The sequence below is a fragment of the Aspergillus foveolatus genome, assembly GCF_047715535.1.
Source record: "Aspergillus foveolatus strain CBS 279.81 unplaced genomic scaffold BDW70scaffold_21, whole genome shotgun sequence".
In the NCBI taxonomy this organism is placed as follows: domain Eukaryota; kingdom Fungi; phylum Ascomycota; class Eurotiomycetes; order Eurotiales; family Aspergillaceae; genus Aspergillus; species Aspergillus foveolatus.
The window spans coordinates 295,253-307,589 of NW_027396085.1; the positions used below are offsets into that span (position 1 = coordinate 295,253).

At 51.5% G+C, this 12,337-nt stretch overlaps 5 protein-coding genes across 5 annotated transcripts; 3 read left to right on the top strand and 2 right to left on the bottom strand.

Moving 5' to 3' along the window:
- Positions 1-182: 182 nt before the first annotated feature.
- On the top strand, positions 183-2,583 carry BDW70DRAFT_159606 (neutral/alkaline ceramidase; the record flags this gene model as incomplete). The annotated part of the gene is made up of 3 exons (XM_073740722.1): positions 183-382; positions 436-504; positions 573-2,583. 3 exons carry the CDS (start codon positions 183-185, stop codon positions 2,581-2,583), a joined length of 2,280 nt encoding a protein of 759 aa, XP_073596452.1.
- A 1,669-nt stretch (positions 2,584-4,252) lies between these two features.
- BDW70DRAFT_135474 (uncharacterized protein) lies at positions 4,253-5,167 on the top strand. The gene has a single exon (XM_073736687.1). It carries the CDS (start codon positions 4,396-4,398, stop codon positions 5,116-5,118), a length of 723 nt encoding a protein of 240 aa, XP_073596453.1. The 5' UTR covers positions 4,253-4,395; the 3' UTR covers positions 5,119-5,167.
- Positions 5,168-5,604: 437 nt separating this feature from the next.
- On the bottom strand, positions 5,605-8,431 carry BDW70DRAFT_135476 (uncharacterized protein). Its single transcript, XM_073736688.1, has 3 exons — positions 8,172-8,431; positions 6,568-8,094; positions 5,605-6,515 (listed from the first exon to the last, which is right to left on the bottom strand). The coding sequence occupies exons 1-3, from the start codon at positions 8,229-8,231 to the stop codon at positions 6,198-6,200; spliced, it is 1,905 nt and encodes a 634-aa protein (XP_073596454.1). The 5' UTR covers positions 8,232-8,431; the 3' UTR covers positions 5,605-6,197.
- Positions 8,432-9,597: 1,166 nt separating this feature from the next.
- BDW70DRAFT_45511 (EI24 domain-containing protein) lies at positions 9,598-10,810 on the bottom strand. The gene is made up of 3 exons (XM_073744047.1): positions 10,596-10,810; positions 9,958-10,535; positions 9,598-9,908 (listed from the first exon to the last, which is right to left on the bottom strand). Exons 1-3 carry the CDS (start codon positions 10,638-10,640, stop codon positions 9,731-9,733), a joined length of 801 nt encoding a protein of 266 aa, XP_073596455.1. The 5' UTR covers positions 10,641-10,810; the 3' UTR covers positions 9,598-9,730.
- An 80-nt stretch (positions 10,811-10,890) lies between these two features.
- On the top strand, positions 10,891-12,320 carry BDW70DRAFT_135481 (HNH endonuclease). The gene is made up of 3 exons (XM_073736689.1): positions 10,891-11,008; positions 11,087-11,537; positions 11,611-12,320. The coding sequence occupies exons 2-3, from the start codon at positions 11,310-11,312 to the stop codon at positions 12,163-12,165; spliced, it is 783 nt and encodes a 260-aa protein (XP_073596456.1). The 5' UTR covers positions 10,891-11,008; positions 11,087-11,309; the 3' UTR covers positions 12,166-12,320.
- Positions 12,321-12,337: the final 17 nt, after the last annotated feature.

Here is a 12,337-nt window from a genome sequence, read left to right on the forward strand (position 1 = left end):
AAGAGGGGCTTAAAAATCCTCCGGCCCGCGTTCAGGCACAGTCAAAGCTCAGTCCTCGACCTTGCGCTGACCAAAAGCATTTAAGCAAGTTAAATAATCTTAGTCGCCCTACGTTGCCGCTGGGTGGTAGTCTTTGTTGCCAGTATTTGACAAAGGCTGACGTCCTCGTTGGCGCACTGAAAATGGCGAATATCAGACTCTACCTTGCTCTTGTTGGAACTTTTATCTTTGCCGCGGTGTTGCTGCAACTGATCTCCGTTCTTCATGGGTTCGACGACTCCCCTGTGTTCGAAGCTAATCTGCAATGGCATGATCGATCGTCAAACTACGTTGCGGACGATAACATCTTCGTTGTGGGTGCCGGAAAGGCGGATATAACTGGGTAGGTTCGATCCTTGTGCGTGTATTGCTTGGGATCACTAACGCCATGTTTAGTCCTGTTGTCGAGGTAGGGTTCGGTGGATATGCCGACCTCGACCAAGTTGGGACGGGTCTACGCCAAAGGTATGTGGCTTAAAGCCTCAATGTGTAGAGTATAGCGCGGTCCACGATAACGCGCTGATTCATAATAGGCTGTACTCGCGAGCATTCATTGTGGCAAATCCTAACAACCTCGAGCAGACCTGGATCTATATAGTCCTTGACACCCTGACGGGGGATACTGGGGTTCGAGACGGAGTTTTAAAAGGTCTCGCCGAACTGGGGAGTGACTACTCCAGGTATGGGGACCACAATCTCGCTCTCACAGGAACACACTCCCATTCGGGCCCGGGCGCTTGGTATAACTATTTACTGCCCCAAATTCCCAATAAAGGCTTTGATAGACAGAGCTACAATGCCGTAGTTGACGGCGTACTGCTGTCCATCCGGAGAGCCCATGAGAGCCTTGCGCCTGGGCGCATTACTTTCGGTACAATAGACGTCGAAGACGCGAACATCAACAGAAGCCCATACTCTTACGATGCCAACCCTGAAGAGGAGAAGGCGCGATACCCTCACAATGTTGACAAGACGCTAAAGCTTCTGAGATTTGACAGAGAAAATGACAACAAAACAATGGCTGTCTTGACGTTCTTCCCTGTGCATGGCACGTCCCTTTACGGCAACAACACTCTCGCCAGTGGAGACAACAAGGGAGTTGCTGCGTGGCTCTTTGAGAGAAGCGTACAGGATGATTCAAGATTTGCCGATGACTTCGTGGCTGGTTTCTCCCAATCGAATGTTGGCGATACGTCTCCGAATATCCTCGGGGCATGGTGTGAAGATGGATCTGGTGAAGAATGCCGCTACTCTGACAGTACATGCGGAGGGCAAAGCGCCACGTGCCATGGGCGCGGGCCATTCTTCCGCGAAGACAGTTACGGCGCGAAGAGCTGCTTTGAGATTGGACGCCGTCAATACTCGGCTGCCAAGGAATTGTATAGCCAGATGGATAACAACGCCATTCAGATTCGTAAAAGCTCCCAGGTCAGCTCATTTCATCTATTCGAGGACTTGAAGGGCTACACTTTTCAATCACCCTTCAATTCCAGCACTCTGAGCACATGCTCGGCTGCTCTGGGATTCTCCTTTGCTGCGGGGACGACTGACTGGCCTGGATATTTCGACTTTACTCAGAATGACACCACACCTGCAGAGCGTAACCCCCTATGGTATATAGCTCGTGCATTTCTTCACACTCCGACGCCTGAGCAAAGGAGATGCCAAGAACCTAAAGACGTCTTGCTGGACGTGGGAGAGATGAGTCTTCCTTATGCTTGGACTCCGAATATAGTAGACATACAACTCCACCGTATCGGGCAGCTGATTATCGTAACCTCCACGAGCGAAGTTACGACGATGGCTGGACGGCGGTGGAGAGAGGCAATTGCAGACTCAGCAACGGACATACTCAAAATCTCTGACCCTTTGGTAGTTCTGGGGTCTCCGGCGAACAGTTATGCGCATTATGTGACTACAGAGGAGGAGTATAGCCGGCAGCGCTATGAGGGAGCCTCGACACTTTATGGACCCAACACTCTGGCAGCATACGTTAACCTGACGCTGACTTACCTACCTTATCTTGATGAGTCCGCCCGAGCAGCGGGTCTATATCCTGAGCCATCAGGAATTGAGCCGCCAATCAACACCGATAAATCTCTGAGTTTCATTCCTTCCGTCGTGTACGACGGTCATCCGATCGGTAAAGCGTACGGGGATATTATCACGTCCGCTGGGAATGCCAGATATGCACGGGGCGATGTAGCAAGCGCCACTTTCATCGGTGCCAATCCAAGGAACAACCTGCGGTTAGAATCGACTTTTGCAGCTGTCGAGCGACAGACAGACGACGGGCATTGGGAAACAGTGCGGACTGACAGCGACTGGAGTCTTGTGTATCGGTGGAAGAGGACCAATACCGTCTTAGGGTACAGTGAGGTGACTCTGCAATGGGAGATAGAGGACGACTACTACGCCGTGGGTAGTCCTCGGCCTGTGCAAGCTGGAGTCTACCGATTCCATTATTACGGGGATGCTAAGGGCCTCAATGGGCAAATCGAGGCATTCGAGGGGGTTGACGAGCCCTTTACGGTCGTTGTTTGAGCACCGCATGAGCGAGGTGATTGTGATGATAATGATGTCCACGCGAGCTTTTAGCAGGACCACTCGATCTTAATAATATGCGTTATTGACAAACATCCTAGTTCCATTGTTTTCTAATTCTGCACCTTTGGCGTTTCAAGTTGGCGCCGCCAACTCTCAGCGCCAATGAGTTTCTGCAACACCTCGATCGAGCCTTTGACGCGCGCCACTGCATCTTTCCTGGTAGCCAACCGTTCCACGCCAGCTACAGGCTAACAATAGCCAGTAGAGGCTGCTCCAGCTTCTGCAGATCTAGATGGGGTCCCAGGCAATCAGCTTACAAGCTCTGCAAAACGTTCCGGTGCATAAAAGGTCCGTCCCCATGACCGGAAAGACCAGCCATCGTGTTACTCGCTACATTCTTTCTTTTATGTTTTTTCTTTCTTCTTTTTACCTTGTCACTGGCTCTTGTTCTTTCATTCTTCTAGCATCGCAAGTCACTATGCCTCCTGCTAATATACCATAAAGGGACCGCCGCACTCTACTGCGATGCTCACGCTCGCTCAGTCCGTTAGCCGCCTACGCTCTTTTTCCGACCTCCTTGCAATGATCCTCCTTTTCTCTCTGCTTTTGTCTGTTTGCTCGGCTGGTCCGATTTTCTTCACTCCCCCTCTAATCGCTGAGCATGACGCACTGGAAGCGGCCTCTACCGCTTGGCGCGCTTCAACGCACTTCCTCATGACCAGAGATGACGACGATAATGACATGCCACTGGTTGTCATCCCAGTTACTCCAGGGCCCAACTATACTCCTGCTACACATCAGCCCACCTACACAGAGGCGGGAAGCGAGTCTGCAACCCATTCTCCGACTCCTATACCAACTGATGAGGACACCCCAGTAACGAGCATGACACCAGCTACTCCTACGACAGAGTCAACCGCGTTATCCCCTGAATCAGCCACGTCGGTGACAGGCGGAGTTGTGGAGGACCTTCCGTCTGAGACTAGTGCCAGCCGTTCTACCTCTATGCCAACTGGAGTCATTGGAAACCTCCCAGAGGGGTCTGAGACTATTGCTAGTCCTATTACCTCCACGCCGGTGACGACTGGAATTGTCGTAGATCTCCCAATGACCGAAACTGAGACACCCAGCCCTACTACCGCTACAACTCAAAGTGCATCTTCCCCTACGCTGACGAATCTAGGGCAAGACGAGACTGGAAGTGGTGGCCCATCCAACTCGCCTACGCCAACGTCTACCCATCACAGCCCTACTTCATCTAATGCCCTAACCTCGGTTTCAGCCACAACTTCGAGACCGATCATCCCTGCCGAAACGAGCACAGTTTCTACCCAGACTCAGGATTCGAGTACTCAGCCTTTTGTCGGTAGCGGTACTCTAACGTCGAAGGAGACGCTATCGACCCAGGCACAAGCCCACATGGGTAGCCCTCCGGCCAGTAAGGCTGCTACCGCGCCAGTTGACGAAACTGCATCTAAATGGGGCATTAGTGCTTCGACGAGTGACCGTACAACAACCACTCAGACAACCCCGGTCATGGTCATAGTCACGCAGGGCGCAGATCCGGAGCATCCCACAAGCCAAACAATCTTCTGGCCTGGCCGAGGATCTAGCTCGAGCGCTGTGACGTGGGAATCTTCATCACCTCTAGTCCCTACTACTTCTACATCTGCACGCGCGCCTATACCCACGCCGGTCTGGACTTGGACTTCGACCCCTGCCTCTGCAAGTACAGTTACGGCAATTTCCACAGTTTTAGAAACATCCGCATTACCAGGCAATCAAGAGGCGGAATTAACAACCACTCTCATGCTCTCGCCCACATCTACAACTCTGACTCCTAACTCTATCTATGAGGAACCTACTTCTACAACGACAGTTACGGAAATCTCCACCATCGTGCAAACATCCACATTGCAAGCTGATTCAGCGTCAGAGCCGGCGCCAGCAACGGCACCTACATCTTCCAACTCCAATCCCGACGAAGAGCCAACGTCAACCACCACAGTCACAGTAATATCCACAATTGTGCAAACGTCCACACTACCTTTTGACTCGGAACCCTCGCCGACAAGTACGGTCTCAGCCACAGTTACAACTATAAGCCCCTTCAGCTCGTCCAGCCTTGTCCTAGAGGAAGAACCAACCTCGACAACAACCGTAATAATAATCTCCACCATTGTCCAGACATCCACACTGCCAGCAGATCTGTCACCAAACACAGAAACAACGGCCCAAACCTCCCAATTCCAATCTCAATCTCGAGAAACGATCACCCTTACCGGCACAAGAACAGCCACAGTCTCCCAGACAACCACAATGACTGCAACAGCAACCGTGACGGCCGCCAATGTCAACATCAATCAGGAGAACCAAGTCAATGCCTGCGGTACTGGGGCCGATGCTACGGGAGCTGATGGCGAGTTGGTACTCGTCCCTTGCACGCCGCCTGGTTTTGCCACGATCACAGTGACGGTGACGACGACCGTTACGGAAAGAGAGCCTGCTCAGACTATTACGGTCACAGCATAGCAGTCCCGATTCCTACTTGTGTAGCTGCTCCAATCTGTCCAGCTTAACGTGCATGTATGTAGCAGTAGTGTTATACAGGAATATTATGGATTAATAAAGCACCTAACTCGTCATTATTCTTCTTCATACGTGGATTGCAGGTAGAAACTGTATGGACAACGTGAATAGACGGGTCGTCAATAGTTATATACTGGCAAGTTACCTTGTCTGATGCGTGATATGGCCTGTAGCTTCCAGGAACCTGTATAAGATAGGCATCAGTGCTTTTGGTAAACTACCTAGCTGTATAGCACATGCATCTTTACTCCAAGAACTTGCTTTACCTCTCAAGCCAAGCATGGTGAGCATCTGTTATGCCTAAAGTCAAAGCGAACTATGGTAGTTGCGAAGTATATTCTGGGATTAGCTCAATGACATTCAGATTTGCCCAAGTTAGTCAGGTACATGTTATCACCGGTATTATTGAAGTATGTTGAATAGATTAGTTTTTTCTGTAAATGATTTCTGAATACATTTCTGTATGATTTGAGTCCCAAATACGGCAAATCTTGCCCTGTTGATCTGGGAATACTCAGAACCAAAGCTCATGTCTGGGTCCCTAGAGTGGCAGCCCACCGTCGTCACAATAATGTCTAAGCAACTATGTACATCATTCCCAATTGGAAGCCTTTGCGAGAAGGTCCGAAGCCCGAAAAATTGGCTGTTTCGACCCTGCATTTCTCATTTGCCTTGCGAAGCGGAGCTGCCCAGCACATTGAAGCGGAGACAGTGACGGATGGCGCTTGAAGGGCCTGAACCCACGCTGATCGTGTCCTCGTTGTAGCTTCGTGGACGGTGAACCGCGGCTGCGGTTCGCGTCAGGCTTTCGCGGAAGCCCGTCGGGCCTTGTGGTAACCCACCGTGAGCGATGACAACTCTCACTAGACATGGCGGGATGTTTCACGGAAACTGTTGGCCCTCGACCTACGAAAAACCCTGCAATTGATCTGCAGTTTCGAATGCTTCTAAGTCAATAAACTGCAGGCATCTTATTGTTCCCATCGTAGACTCTCACTGTTCGAATTAGCGATAATCGAGACTCATATTTCAGATAGGAGACCGCCCGCTTCGGCAAATTTGGCCTGATATGCCTTCAAACTAGCCCATTGTCGCAATTCCTCTTCATCACGATCGTGATCACTAAGATAACTCATAGCCCGCCCCTGTGCCTGGGGACTAGAAGGCCCCTTCGAACTTGGACCCAGGCCTTCCAAGCGGACCAGGGTGTCAATGAATGCGGACAAATATGCCTCCGCTTCGGCTTTGGTGAGCGGTTGGGGCCCTGCCGTAACTGGAGCAGTTGTTGACGACTTGGATAAGTCCAATAAGGTCGATGCGATCTGGCGGATCTTAGAGGTCTAAGCAGTAGTCAGTACTGACGTATATACTCACGTCGCCATTTCCGCTTACAACGCTTGCGCCGTTAGGCTCCATATTGATTTCATTGACAGATTGTAGAAGGACAAACAGGTCCCGAATCACTAGTTGGCGCTCTTCGACCATGATATTGCTGATGTGATCGGTCGGGTCAATACCATTGCCCCCTAATGGAGAATTGACGGGGGTGGGCTGGCGGCTCTGATTTTGATACATTTTCCAGGCTTCGTGCAGACTCCAGTACTTCTCGACCAGATAAGACCGAGTCGCAAGCTGGCTAGCGTAAATATTGGCCTTTTGTATTTCATATTGGATGTGGCGCCTCGCCGATGAAGCCGCGTCTTCGTTATTAAGCGTCATCTTGACATCCTCTCCCTGACTCACTGGAGCGCCTTCCGTCAAAGATAACGACAGCTCCTTTGGAACATTCGCTAGTGCCAACTTGCTTTTCTGTAAACATTCGTATATGACGACCCTTTGCCGGTCCCAATCGAAGATCTGGCCTGCGCCAAAAGCGGTCTCCCAAGCCGAGATTGGATTATAGGAACTGTATACGCGCACGTTGGCATTGAAACCCACTAGGCGGGAGACCTTGTGAGCCGGCTGCTGTTCCAGATGGGTTGGAAAGATGTATTCGTCATCTATCTCTAGAGGTAGGGGCGGATAGCGCTCCGTCGGTGTCTCAGGAGGCACATGAATTGCTGAGTCATGAGACCCCATCTGCTGCAAGGTTCGATAGCCGACTAGCGTTACATAGAATAAACGGCGTCCAAGCTCGACCTCGAGAATGTTAGCCGAGGGTTCAATCTCCTGCGAATGGAACGAGGACGAAGAAGCCGGGCTCGTTGGACCTAAGGGTGGGACACGGGGTTGAGGCAGGGTGCAGAGGTTATAGACATGTATCATGGTCAAGCATTCTGCAAGATAGGCTCTACAGGATCGGAAGTTCCAGATATAACCTGAGCAGAGACCAAGGAAATAGCTGGTGGCGGCGTCGTAAACGGTGGGATTACGGTCGAGGTACCCGGCACCCCGCGCCTGGACAGCGACGTCACGGCACCTCTTGACCAAGGCAGTGGAGTGGGGAAAAGCCGCTCTTTCTTCGGGTTTCATATGCATCTTCGGTCTTCGTGGAAAGGACGCCACGAGGGTTCCGATCATGCCGGCCGTCATGGCTAGAAACGTATTCTGCGTAAGATCATCCCTCCGTTCGAGCGCGGCGCGGTATGTGGGCTCATGCGGGACCGGGATTAGCGGATGGATATATGTAAAATAGTCGTCAATGAGCAGCAGCATAGTGGGCAGAGAGCAGATCAATTCCAGCGATAGTGCGCCTGACGTTGTGGGTGGAAGACCGGTTCCCGATAGAGCAGGCGATAATTGTGTGGATTGATCTGGGGAAGGCGAGTTCGCAGCGCCGTAGGGCATCTCCCCCAGCTTCTGCTTCTTAAAAGCTTCGGCATGGCGATTTGGTGGACCACGGCGACGAGTTGGTCTCTCATAAGTGCATGGGATGTTCAGGCTGGCGCATGACCGACAGGGGGGGCCGCTGGTGTCACACTAGGTACCCCACGCTCACCGAGTCAGTTTGGTTGGGGTAGCTTTCAATCGGGCGAGCTCAATGACTTGCGACGTACCTTGACTTTCCTAATACTACAGGCATCGCAAGCCTTCTGCAGCCGGGTTCGTTGGTCCATGGATACGCAATTCGTCAAGAAACCGTTTCCATAGCCTTGAGTGCTTCACGTGGAAGTCATGGCGGTGGGTCGCCGGCAGCTTCAGTAGCTGGAGAACCCCGATTAGTGCATGATGAGCGGCATAATGAGGCTGCTGATGGAAAATCGAAGAGTAGAAGGCAACGTAAGGTAGAGGGGAAAGGCGGGGAGGAAGAGAGAAGGGAAAGGAAGGAAGAGGGAGTCGGTTGCTTGGTATGAGAGATTTCTGGAACATTGAGATTTAAGGTTCAACCAACCATCACTGCTCACGGAAGCCGTCGCCGAGTCACCGAGAGCTTTCCGTTACTTCCAACCACGAGACGGCCCCGACTCGAGTCCTGGCTGCTAAGAGACGACGATAGCTGCGGGCCGGCTTAGCCGTATCCGGCATCCGGCCTCCTGCCTTCCATCATGATTCTGTCCAACAACAGACGACCTTTGAGGCTTTACTCTATGCAATTATGCTCTGTACAGCCGAGGCGACCTTGTGAATACGATGGTCTCCCGAACCGGCACTGAGCCGATGATCGACAAGTCTGACGAACCTGAGTAATTGGGAATACAGACATACTACCATCTAAATGAGCACGAATGCACAACGTCGTTTATGCGAATTCTCGAGTTAATGCACATCGCCCTGGACCTAAACGAACGGAAGGCGTGCAGGGAGCCACTGAACTCTCAAGTATCTCAATAGATGCCATCCGTTGGCCCGTTGAGCTCCAACCCTGAACCCCGACGCCGACATAACAAACACATGCGCGAGTTTCAGGGTTGCGTTTTAGGCCTTGGCCGCATGAGGCAAGACGCGAGAACGGCGAGACTACGTATAATATGTAAAACTGATGATGATGCCCAAGGGTCCTGAGTTAACACTAAACAGGGAATGGTGTGGGGTTGCCCCTGTGGGCTTGTGGCAGTGCGGGCGCGGCTGCCTAGCAATGGCCGGGCGGCATTATTGGCCGTTCTTCGGGTGCGAGACCGTGATCACCACGGACTGGAATCCTCCAACACCGGATATTTCCTCTTCCAGCACATGGCACAATTTGATACCGACGCACGCATCAGGCTGACTATCCTTTACGAGCGAATCACCTGAAACACAATTCCCGGTGAGATTACGGGATGCTGTCGAATGAGACGCCGGGGCGGAGAGGGAATCTGTTCCTAGTAAAAGGTAAAAGGGTCGTCTTGGCCTGCCGTTTCCGTTTACCATTCGGGAAGTAATACCGCTGTCTCATTGCATTCCCAGCGCCTACCGGGGGCCTTTTGGGCCCCAACAGGGTCTCGAAATGAGGTTGGAGGTCCAGCACGTTTCACGCTTGTCTAGTGTCGAATTGACTTCGGCGTACAAATTTTACTGAGCACAGCCGAGGCGCAGATGAGGAACGAAGTCAAAATTCCAACTCAATCATGCGGGATCGTACAGTGGTATAGGATAGACTGATAAAAAAAGCAGACCGTGCGGAACGATCGGGAGATCATGCCAGGGTATCATTATTGTCACGATAGAGTACTTCCCTTTCCGGCCGTCCGCTCAGAAGGGGTCGTCGGTTTTCAATGTCGACCGCCCACATCGCCGCGCCGACAGCGGTGGACATCAAGAAGAACATGGACAGTACAGGAACCAACTGGAGGACCAATGCTACCGTCCCAAATCTGCCCTGGGTGTTAGTAGTCAAGACTCACAATCACAGGCAACACTTACGTCGTATACTGCAACTGCCGCTTCTGAATCCTCTCTTTCCTCTGTTGCTTGGTGAGGTTCAAGAGCTGAAAGTACCGCCAGTGGTGAAACGGTCCGCCGCGGTAGCCGGTCAAGATGAGAAACATCGGCGTACCAGCGACAGGGATGAAGTTCAGCGGGAGAAGAAAGATGAACTCCAGAATCTGCCGCAGAGAGAAAGGAGAGTAGACCGCACTTTGCGTCGGCTTGCCCAGTCGCTTGACGACATCGTCGCCTTGCGGATACAGTACGCGAGAAGCAGCGACCAGCTCCCCTTGACCCTCGCTCACCAGCACCGCATCGAAAATATCCACAAGCGTCTCATCAACGAAGAATGCCTCGAAAAGTCCGGCAACGATGGCGGCTCCTTCACCCAGAACTAGGAACGCACCGCTGACCCATGCTCCGGCGCCTTGGAAAAGGGCGAGGAAGGCTACCTGTGGCAAGTATGCGAATAAGAAGAGGATTGCATATATGAAAGCCGAGAGCAAGACAATTGGTATCAGGCGTGCTTTGAAGAGAGGCCAGAGGAATCGGTGTGTGGCGAAGTAATAGATTCCCTAAATCGATCGGTATTAGCGAAGAAGCTCAAGACCATGAGCTTGGTGTAAGGAGCATACGCGCAAAGGATAAAGCCAGGCAGTTTTGCTTAGATCCCAAGCCATCACAAACAGTCACGCTGGGCTTCGAGCTCTATCAAATCAAAAGATAACAGCAGGCAAGAGTGTTTATAGGTCTGGGATAAGTGTTGCCTGCTGACTTGAGGCGGAATGTCATTGGCAAGTTTGATTGGTGCCTTATCGATAAGCAGGTAGGCAGGGAAGGCGGTGAGCACCGGGCTATATAACAGCACAGAATTCTCCCTTTCTCTTTCCTTTCTTCACTCAACTGATCACACCTTCTTATTCACTCTGAAGTCCTCATCTCTCAATGGATCTTCTGGAGGGGAAATAGAAGGTTAGAAGAAACTTTTCCGCCGACTTACCCCAAATTCTTCTCTCCCTCGTGGAGCGTTTGGAAAAATTCTTCCGCGGTACATCTCAATCGCCTTGCTACATTCTGTAAATCTTGGCCCGTTTAATTGATCCTATCTGATGGGGCAATGCTGTAGATATAGTACATTGTGGCCGCATATTTCCATCTCGGTTATCGAGTGGGAGGTCCCATCCTAGCCAGCAACGACTGCTCGTGAAGCTGATACGAGCTGCGGGGCGGATAGCTTCACCTGAGCGCTGATCAAGTGTCTAACTGTCACGTCAATTCCACGATTGACCGCTGGAGTCATTAACTGGGTTGCTGTCTTCTCCCTGGAGTAGATACCAACACCTTTAAACATGGCCACGGATGCCGAATCTAACTACGCCGTCTTTCGCGAGTGCGTTTCGAGCGTCATCATCGCAAGAAGCAACCAGCATATGCCGAGCAGGACAAAGCGCAAAGCCTCCAAGATAAAGGCTGCCAAACGAAAAGGGAATCCCGATTCCACAGATGAAACCTCAGCTCCCAGCACGCCTGCGCTTGCAGAGGAAGAGAACCCAGAAGAACTAGCTGATTTTATTGATGTACGGATTGCTTCCAGTTTCGCTATACACATATTCCGCCTGTAGCTGGCAGGATGCTAATAGTACCGAATAGTTCGTGGCCACGGAGATCTTCACCACTCTCCCAACTTCTCTACAAACTCTCTCCTACTCTGCAATTCAACACTCCCCGGCCCTCTCAACAACCTACTCCCTCCCCCTGACCCATTCAACCCTTGAGTCCCTCTCGAACCCCCTCCCCAGCACAATAACCGACACTTTATCTACCTACACCCCTGACCTTGAGCCCCCATCGCTCCTCAACAAAGTTCTAACAGAATACATCCCCGCCGTGACACGCCCACCTCCTGTCTGGGCGAAAACACGCGCTTCGGCGTGTGAAATCTGCGAGCGCGACTGGATCCCGCTGTCATATCATCATCTAATACCCAGAGCGGTGCATGACAAGGTCATAAAGAAGGGGTGGCATGATGAGTGGATGTTAAATAGTGTTGCGTGGTTATGCCGCGCTTGCCATAGCTTTGTGCATCGGATGGCGAGTAATGAGGAGCTGGCAAGGGAGTGGTTTACTGTTGATAGGATCTTGGAGAGAGAGGACGTGCAGGACTGGGCGAGGTGGGTAGGGAGGGTGAGATGGAAGGCTAGGTAGGTAGCTTGTCTTGGTATAGAACGCCATTGTGTAGATTAGTCGAACTGATGTACATTTTTTATTATTCTCATGATCCGTGGTAGCCATGCTATAGTACATTCGCTTGTAACCAAACCCAGTGTAGTATATGCTTTATACAAGAAGGTAAGTGTAAATGAATAAAAATACAATA